The 10,152-nt window shown below is 38.6% G+C and overlaps 1 protein-coding gene across 1 annotated transcript; it reads right to left on the reverse strand.

The window, feature by feature from the left end:
• Nucleotides 1–1,723: 1,723 nt before the first annotated feature.
• Nucleotides 1,724–9,952, reverse strand: LOC104526387 (solute carrier organic anion transporter family member 1B1; the record flags this gene model as incomplete). The annotated part of the gene is made up of 6 exons (XM_010169824.1): nucleotides 1,724–1,946; nucleotides 2,713–2,830; nucleotides 4,030–4,094; nucleotides 5,628–5,809; nucleotides 7,184–7,349; nucleotides 9,757–9,952. Coding segments are annotated over 6 exons (950 nt in total), but the record flags the coding sequence as incomplete, so codon positions are not given.
• Nucleotides 9,953–10,152: the final 200 nt, after the last annotated feature.

Here is a 10,152-nt window from a genome sequence, read left to right on the forward strand (position 1 = left end):
CACTAGGTGCAAAAGATGGTCCTGTCAAAAAAACCTGTAATATAAAAAACAATGTACAGAAATACATATCCAAACAATAGAAGTAAAAGGGAAATAATGTTAATATACGACAGCTGAGTCTATATGGCTAGTGCAGAGCAGAAGTGCTTCTAGAATTGCCAATATATTTGTTCAATGTTGGAACACTGTTTGCAGAAAGAAAAAGACAAACCATTATTTTCTCCGTGTAAAATTCCTGGGGTTTCTGGAACTTGACTTTTTCTTTAATTATTTCCAGACCTAAAAGGAACATTAATATAATCGGTTCTAGAGAAGCTTTCATTCCTGTTCCCTTCTAGCAAGCGCTGCCTCCCCATATCTGCTGGCAGTTTATAATCAGAGCTGTGACTGTAAAAGACAACATCTAAATGTGCTGGTCATTGTCTTTAAATAATAAAATGCAAACAACTCCACCCCCAAGGCCAGGATATTAATAACTTGTTTTCCACATCAACCTGTTTCCCATTCTTTACTGCTCTTACACAGAGCAGATGGCAGAAAAAAGGCCAGAAGGTCATTTAATACAGAAAGTCTCTCTCTATAGCCCTCTGCTCTGCTAGTTTCTCAGATGAAGGTTGGTAGATTTTCTTTATATTTGTGCAATGCTCTCTTCCATGTCCCAAGAAAGTTTAAAATTAGGAAAGAAAGTTTATTTCCTAGTTTTAGGCTTGTGCACAGGACTTCAAGAGGCAGAGTTACCCTTCTGAAAAGAAAGCAAAACAGCTGTAATGATAGAGAAAAAACCTGCAGTGAAATACCACAGATCAAGTATTGTAGAGATATTTTTTCTCAATAATGAATGTTGGAAGCATCCTTTATTAAAGATTCTCTGTGGACTAAGCTGTCTGTGGAGAGCTGTGGATTTGCAAGCTTTCAGCACTGTATTTCAAGGTGTACTGGAGGTTCCTTAAACAAGAAAGGAAATCTATATACCTGTGGTATAAACATAGTGTTCATTAGGACAAAAATGCCCACGCACACATGCACCCCCCCCCCAAAAAGAAAATCAGAGAAACTTAAACATCTATCACTTTATTGCATCAGTTCAGAGTAATTTTACTCAAAGCCAATACTGAGATTTGCTGCAAAATTAATACACCACTTTCTTTTGTTTGCAATCCATTTTGATTTTTTAATGTGTTCCAACCCAACCCCAGAGTTGTTGTGCAGTTCTTGTTTAGAGACTGCTCACCAGTAGCCCTGGCGTTCTCATCTGAGCATGGGCCATGGGACCCAGGCTGGAAAAAAGAGCTCTGGTCATGAACATTGCAGCAAAGGCCATCAGAGCAACTGGGCATGTGTAACATAATTGGCGATTTAGAGCTGTAAGACTAAATACAGAGGAAGAGGACTTGAAATAAAACCAGTGAAAGATTGAAAAGCAGCTTATTGCGGATTTCTTCTTTTTAATTTTTCAATCATAATCAAATTTATGACACTTGAATAATTTTGGCTAGTCCTGCTGTTGGTCTAGAAAGGGTCTGAATGCAAGAGGATGGGAGAGTTCCCCAAAATTTTGAAAACAGGAAGAGGATAAGGTAAAGTAAATTAAAAGTCAGTATTTCAAATAATTTTTTTTTGAACCCCCGAAATGTAAACTAGCTGTTGAAGTCAACAATTAGACTCCTCTTGTGTTTAGAAAAAGTAAAGAATAGGCAGTTATGAAAAGATGTTCTTTCTTTTTTTACATACGAGTTTCTTCACTCTCCTCCGAGGTTCTTGCACCAGGAAGAAACTCTTTTTTGTTGGCAGTAGCTGGTTCTTTACTGGTTGATGTTTCTGTATTTTTAATATCTGTCACCTCTTTGTCACCTCTTTTGAAGCGCTTCATTATTAAAACACAGAGCACTATGTATAAGAGACAGCATCCTGCCCGTAGTCCTGCAATGAGGCCAAGATAGACATTTCTAGGAAAAAAGGTGACAAAATATGTTTATATTAATAAAGTTTGTCACTTCCGAGCCGAACCGAGTAAGATATCAAATACATGTTGGCAAAATCATCTTCTCAGCCAGATATTGCTCCATGTTTTGAGAAATAACAGACAGAAAGCAAACAATCTCATCATGTTTTGTCCCAGGCAGGTTCTAATCAGATCCTACACTCCCAGCAGAAATGCCTCCTGTCTGAAGAGCACTCCCATTCAGCAGACTATATTTTAGAGCTGGGACAGAAGGAACTCAGTGAGCTGGGGCTTTGCCTGTTGTCCCAGCCTTCCCCAGCCCCTCACTGGCAGCACTCAGTGCTCCTGGCCATAGCTTTCCATGCACCACCAGTCATTTGGGTCCCCTCTCTGAGTGGATTTTGTGAAGCGTCTTATGCAACAGGAGGAAGAGAAATGAGGGATGAGGAAGAGTGTTTTCAAGACTACACTTGCTCTGCAGTTTTTCAGTCTTCCACAAAGCCAAAGCATTGCAGACTTATTCAGTGCACTAAGGCTTTAGTAAAGGGATTAATTCTGGCGTTGTAAGGGAGTGTACTGCAATGTCCTATGTCAGACTGAATCAAAATTATTTGGCTTATTTGGTCTATTAAGGTCTAGTCAAAATAAGAATTTTTGGTGGTTTTAGTATCCTAAACAGTCCACTGACAATTGTCATGGGCAAAACATGCCCTGGCACAAAGCTGCCTCAGAAGCCAAATTCCCAGTCTCTTATGAAGATTTCAGCTTACCTGAATCCTTTCGTGTCATATACTCGACAAGATCCAGATCCCCCACAGTTTTTTGTCCCCCATTTCAAGCAGGTTTCATCTATCAAGGCACCAAAATAAATAGGAGCTGGGAGTCCTCCTGCAAAGAAAATTCTTATTACAAGACCTCAGATATTAAAATCTCGGATTTTAATGTCATAAGAAATGAGGAAATGAATCTCAGATTTTCTGAATGATGGCTGCATAAAATAGGACTAAACATCTAGGTCCAGCTTTGAGATTCCAAGATTTGTGAAAAATATTTAAGAAAGTACCTAAAGGCAGTTGAAAGGATGGAAGATTACAGCATTATTATATTCAGTAAGGGAAATGTTAGTAATTCTACTTCAATGTTATTTTTGCTAGAATTATAACTTCTGTCATTTAAAGAAATAATATAACCAGCATTTCTTTTTCAGTCCCCAGTGTGGAATTATGTGCCATGACATATTAATATTAATATTTATATATACTAATGTATCTGCCATTAAAAATGGTTAACTGAGTGCCACGGGTTGAAATTAAGCACTTGCTCAAAAGCAACTAGGTAATAAGTGTATTATTTATGTAGCACTGAAAGAATTCCTTTCAGACAGTCATATAGTCAGTATATGATTATATAATCATATAATATATGATTTTAATATAATCAGTAAGCTGTTCCAGGGATAAAGTGCAGTTTTGTGAAGAAAATTAATATTTCATAAAAGCACAAGGTTGATTCTGTGCGGCATTCAGCTAAAATATGGAGATTAGAGAGAGAACTCCAAATCACTACTTGGGCTGGTCTGCATGGGGAAGATCTCAAAAGTCAGCAAGCAAATTAAGATAAGGCAAGGATCGTTAGGGGCAGGGCAGACTACATACCTGAAGACTTTAACAATTATTTATTGCAGATAAACACAAGAAAGAAAATAATAGGCAGAGTACACGGTAGTTCTAAGCGAAAAATGGTCAGCAAAAGGAAGCATAGGTGTTAAGGATATCATGATTGATTAAGCTTAGGTATTTGGGTCCACCAATCAAAAAAAAAGACCAAAAGTACAATGCAATTTCCTTCCTTTGCCTGATTCATTTGCTGCATAAAAAAAATTCTGAAGGGATAATCATAATACGTAATTACATACCAGGAAACATGTAGCAAGCTCCTCCAAACATTTTGAAATGCATAGTCTGCTTACAAAGAAAACTTTTTCAGAATTTCTTTTGTTGTCAGCTGGAGAAAGGATATTGCACTGTCTAGTTTTGGTTTATCTCTGTGACTATCTACTTGAATCCCACAAAGAAATGAAGTTTTACCTAGTACTCTACCACCTAAAGTTTCAATTCCAACAGCAAAGGATTTCAGGTCTGGCGATACAGATCTAAAAAAGGAAACAAAAAGAGTACATTGTTTGGGGGAATGATAGAATAACATAGCTGTAGCCATTCTGTGAACATCTGCATGTGCCCCATGGCAAGAGCATTGTGGCTTCCCTAGCACAGTTTAATCAAACACTAAGTGAAAACATTCACCAAAGTTAAAGTTCAGATGTAGAGCCTCCTTCCATTGATGTCAGAGGATGAACTCTCATTGAAATAAATGGAAGAATCTACAGAAACTGAACCCAAGGAGAATGGATTTAAAGACTTTTGGGAGAGGATACATGGGAAAATTAAAGTGAACCAACTAAACATAGGCACTTCATGTCCATAAATTAAGCTTCAAGGAGCTGCCCTGCTTTAGAAGGGGCTGTACTGTGCAGTGGTGAACAGAGGCAACAAGGGTGAGCAGTCCTTGCTAGTTACATGCAGATAAAACCCATCTCTGTCTCTATCATTTTAGAGAGACACAGCAAACACGAGTTACCTGGCTACAAAAAGTACCTCACTCCTACCAGTGGAGAAACAGTCTGTGTCCATCAGATCATAGAATCATAGAATGGTTTGGGTTGGAAGGGACCTTAAAGATCATCCAGTCCCAACCCCCCTGCCATCAGCAGGGACAACTTCCACTAGACCAGGAAGAATTCACAAAAATCAGAGGGGAGTACTGAGCTGGACAGGGGCAGGAAAGAGACTTGCTTTGGCCAGCCTGTTTCCTGAACTGGAGTTTTTTCATCAGTATATTGTCTTTTCAACATTAAAATGAAAGGCTTCTCATTATACATAGTAGTATTCTGAAAACTTTGCCCAAAGTTAGCTTTGTCCATAATCCAGGCATGCAGTAAGAGTAGCTGCACTTCAAAATATTGCAGAAGAATCAGCATCTTAGCAAAGAGACTTATCTAGTCATGCACACTGTCTACCCAGGACTGCAATTCACCCATGAGCATCAGTGGAAATACACTTCCATGCCAAAGGCACAGAACGTTGTCATTTCTTCTGAGTGGTAAATAGCAGTGCTGCTTTACAACTGAAGGAATAAAAAGTAATTTTAAAATATTGCTGCTGACATAGCTGTTCATACCAGCTTGCCAAAAAATGGGAGTGTCAGACTTCGCACAAGAGAAAAAAAATTCTGAGACAATAAGGTTCAACAAAGGTGAATGTTTTTCTCCTGAGTAATGTGAACAGCATAGTCACCTTGGATATGGCTTAGCACTGCATCTTATTTCAAGTTCATTGCTCTGTTGAAAACATCCTTGTCATTGAAAGCGAAAACTAGTGTTCAGGATCAGCGTAAGGTCCACCCATTTCATCACTGAAGTATCTACTCAGCCTTAAATTGGAATTAAATTGGTGGACAGGCATTTTGCTGTGCCTCTGAACAAAGATGGATTTCGGAGTACAGGCAAAGACTCAGGGCCCCAGTTTCATCATCATGCCATTCCTCACAGTAGAAATGAAATAGTAGATACCATATTATGATTCTCTTTCCCCAAGCTTTATGGTCAAGGTAAGGTAAAGTATTTCACCTAAACATAATCATGTACGTAGGAGTGCCTCCTAAGGCTAAAATAAATGCACATGCAGTCTGTAATGCTAAAAAATAGGGAAATGCTTTGGTACAGCTTTCTCTTTGGCATTGTCCCAAAACTGCAGAGGAATTGCCAAGTCCATGCCTTTGTCCTTCCACACAGCTGCAATTATGAAACACCTGAAAGGAGAAGATGAGAAGAAGAATTTACTTAATCATAATTTAGTGTCACAGAACTGTTTTAGTAGCTAGATTTTTTACTCCCCATAACAGGCAGGCTGTTGTTTATACTGAAAGAACCTTCCTAATCATCCTTGCAAACTGATGGCCAAGTTCATTGGTATGCTCCAGCCACTCGGAACTGCTCCAAAGGCACAAAGCAACTGTGACTCTAGTTTCAGTCATTCCATTGCTAGGACAGAAGGTGCTCTGTGTTTACTTAAAATGGGTCAAAGCTATAAAATTCAGATGTGAACTGTTATCCAGCCATTCTGCTCAGGAATCTAATGAAGTAGATGAGTAAAAATAAAAATTTAGAATTGGACCCAACAATGCAGAAATCCAAATCTATCATTATGGATCTAAACCATCATTTGGCACTGGATTGAGAGTGGGCTGTTTCACAGCCTTTGAAGTTAGCAGGAGACATGGGTTTGAAAGTCAATTCCCCTGAAATGAAGGAAGCAGATACTGCTGAGATGTACAGATATAAGTCTTAAAAAGTTGTCTCTCTTTTTTAGTATTTTTACATGGAGAGAATTCTGCTTCTGCCAGATGACACAACCATTTGTGCACACTTCTCCAAACTCACTGGTTTTAATGCTCTTGCCCAGGTAGGGTTGTTTGAAGTCCTGGAAATGGCTTTGCTGTTGATATATTGAACAAAATGGACAGATGTATATTTACAAGACCTCTTGGCTGTACAATTTAGAGTTACAACTTGCTCTCCTGAGCTATAGCAGCTCAGTAAAGCAGGCAATTCCAGTATGATCTGTAATAGTTTGTGAAACTGTCCTGGTTTCAACTGGGATAAAGATAATTTTCTTCCTAGTAGCTGGTACAGGGAGCATAGCCAGGACAGAAACCATCACTCAGTTTTATACAGGTCTGCTGGACATAAGTTGACACCATGGGATTTTGCTAGTATAACAACCAGACTAGCAAAGGTCTTCTAAAGCAAACCCCTCTTAGCTGTGTTGTACCCACACAGTAAGAGATCTACTGTGAAACTTAAAGCCATCTGGGTGAGAAGAAAATAAATTAAAAAAAAAACAACAAACCCAAAACAAAGACAAAAAAACCTGAAATAAGAGCGTTCAAGAGATGTAAGTCAAGTCTGAGGTTTTCATGTCTTTCCTAAATACCTTACTTACCTCACCCCAACTGTTTTAAAAACCCTCCCTGCAACTTTGCCCTCACTCAGTTTCTACTACAAGGTTAAACCATACTGAATGGACGTTTGTGTCTACAGGATTTCTTAATCAAAAAGCCAAAAAATTAATAGATGGAAAAATCTAGCTATATCTATAATCATCTATCTACCTATATATTTACCATATTCTTTCCCGTCCCGGTTGATGATTTACAACCCGCAAAGCAGGCTGTCATGTAAGTGATCCCATTATCCCCACATACAGGGTCCCACTGATCCAGCTTGCAGCCGCAGTCAGCATTGCAACTGGCCATGAAATTGTTTTTTGGGGAGGAAAGATGTTTTAATCTGGATGAAAACAGAAAGAAATAAAAGAATTATTTAGTCAAATTATATAATCAAATGAAATATAAAGGAGTAGGCAGGAAAAAAGCAGAGAAAGTGAAGCAATCACCTGCTACCACCCAATAGACTGTAAAGTCAGAGGCTTTATATAGAGACTAAGCTAATTTCAGCTAAACCAGGATTTTTCCTCAAGCATTAACATTTTTATGGATTGTTGCTGAAAAGGCAGGGAAATTGCAAAGTAGGCATTCCTAGTTGGGAGGGAATATTTGGTATTACTTTTTCATTTGAAAGCTGAACCCACAAAAAAGAAAATGTCAATTACAATCTCTTATTACCCGTAGAGTGGCCATGCTTTTCCTTAGCAGGAGATATCATACCATATCTGTGTGCTAGAAGTGGTGATCTAAAACTACAAACAACTAAAGCAACAAGAGGTCCTTGGCAGTTTTTTCATTGGATCAGAGCTGGTTAGTGGCAATTAAAGTTGCATGAGTCTGAGCAGGAAGTGCTGCTTCTGACAGCACTTAGCAGCAGGGACAGGCTTGAGTTCCATTTCTTTTCAGATCTCATTTCTTGTTGTATATTATCATGGACTTTCATAGCTTTCACCTTTACCAACATTTTCTGTAAGAAACATCAAACTCAGGCCCCAATGAGACAAACTAAGCAGATGAAAACTAGCACTGAGACTTTTAAAAACTGGCCAGTGACTCTGAGGGCATTGTAGCAGGGCTCAGTTTTCAGAAACTGTTAGGAGTCCACCGTCTACGAACCACCCCTGCTTTGAAGTCAGTCACAATGTAAAGGAAAAAGTGTTTAAAATTTGCCTTTTCTTCCTCCCTATCCCTCAGTCCAAAACACACCTCAAGAGGGTTACATATCTCCCCAGTCTTTCAGAAGGAAAAATAACTGGGGTTTTAACCCTCATTAGGCTGTTGCTCATCTTCAACCTACAAATTGTTAAATGTGTAAAATAGTATGTGACTCACTTAACCAGAACAATCCTAGCATGTGCTAAATTCTCCAGTCTCCATTCTCCTGGAGAAACTATAATTGCTCTTTCAGTATTTGCTGTCTTGATGTTTCTGCTTATTTTTAATTCACTCCACAGTATCAGATGTTGTACCCAACCGGAGTTATCACCACTGCACAATCATTTATGTAACTGACCTCAAAGCTGAAATGGGTTTCAGGTTTGCCAAGACAACTTAGATTTATTTCCCTGAACATCAGCTCAGTTTCAAAAAACAGAGGACTGAGTTTCTGTCTGAATTGAAAATCTAGCAAGTCCTTCTGGATTCAGTTTAATCCTTTCAAATCCCTTGAAATCTGTTGGACCAGACTGAGCTAAATTTAAACAGTAGGCAATTGTGGCATTCTGCTAGGGTCAGCAAAATGTTCTCAAGAAAGCATGACCATAGTCTTGGTAAGGGAGGGGGAAACTCTGTTTGGGCAGCACGCGTTCCCAACATGACCACTTCCTACCTCACAGCTGAGAAAATGGACCCAGGCAGGTTGGCAGCTCCAAAAACCAAGGCAGGCTGGTAGCTCTCCATGCAGCTTGATAATTACTGACCCAAAAGATTGGCTCTTCTAGAGACAAAGCCATTGGGAGACTATGGAGTAGCCAGTTCCAACACTCTTTTTACTTCCCACTATCTACATGGTAGCAGGAGAACAGCTTTAAATTCAAGCTTTGGAATAGAATATAAAAAAAAATCCAATTGCCTGTAATAAATATTGTATTAATGAGTGATTTGCTAGAATATAGAGATATATTCTCAATATGCAGCAATAAATGAATTAGAAATATAAATATTCAGTTGAAACAAAATTTGAAAAACAAAATTGGGGTATTCTGCACATCCTCAACACAAGGTGTCATTTCAGCCTGACTAGTCTTCTCAAAATATAGGGTTCTCTTGTGTGTACCCAAACAAAATTTGAAAAACAAAATTAGGGTATTCTGCACATCCTCAACACTAGGTGTCATTTCAGCCTGACTAGTCTTTCTCAAAATATAGGGTTCTCTTGTGTGTACCACCACAAAGGGAGCGTTAAAATTATGTAATCACAGTAGCTCCACTGTAGCCAAAATCACACTGATTGACACTAGTAGATGACCTAATACATGCTAGTTTCAACAAAAAAATGTTGTCTTTAAACAGACACGGGGGGTTTTTTTACGTAAAAGGATATAACAATACACTACAGTAAATCAACAGAGAAGCTACATTTCAGAACTCATCCACATTATAATCAAAATGTTTCCTAGAGTAGAAGGTTTGTATTCCAGATGAGATAAATTCAGATTAGATTGTGAGTAGACAAATACAGGCGCGTGCACCACGTTCTCCCCAGGGCAGGAAGCCACCACAACAAATGACACAGCCAAGGGGATACAAACCCAGAGTAGGGCGCTGTCAGACCAGCCACCTGGAGCACCTCACAGCTGCACGTAAAGTACAAGAGGTTTAACAAATATGCTATTATAAAGGTGATGCATGCAAACTTGGCCATTTCTGTTATGTGAAGTTTGAATTTCTTGATCAGAAAGCCTCCTAGAAACATTCCCATGATTGTGATAGGTAAAAGGATCACACCTGCAAATAGAAGATAACCAAAATGTTAACTGCTGTCACTTGCATTGACTCTTTCTAGAATTAATATGTGGTTTGGGTAGTTTCCAAAATATCAGATACTGACCTTTTTTGGACAGATTCTTTGGAGTTCTAAGAATTTTTATTACCTGTAAGTAATTTTTTCTTATTTCTTAATTTTCTTTCAAGTCATGTTATGACTT

The sequence above is a fragment of the Antrostomus carolinensis genome, unplaced genomic scaffold, assembly GCF_000700745.2.
Source record: "Antrostomus carolinensis isolate BGI_N321 unplaced genomic scaffold, ASM70074v2 scaffold7426, whole genome shotgun sequence".
Taxonomy (NCBI): domain Eukaryota; kingdom Metazoa; phylum Chordata; class Aves; order Caprimulgiformes; family Caprimulgidae; genus Antrostomus; species Antrostomus carolinensis.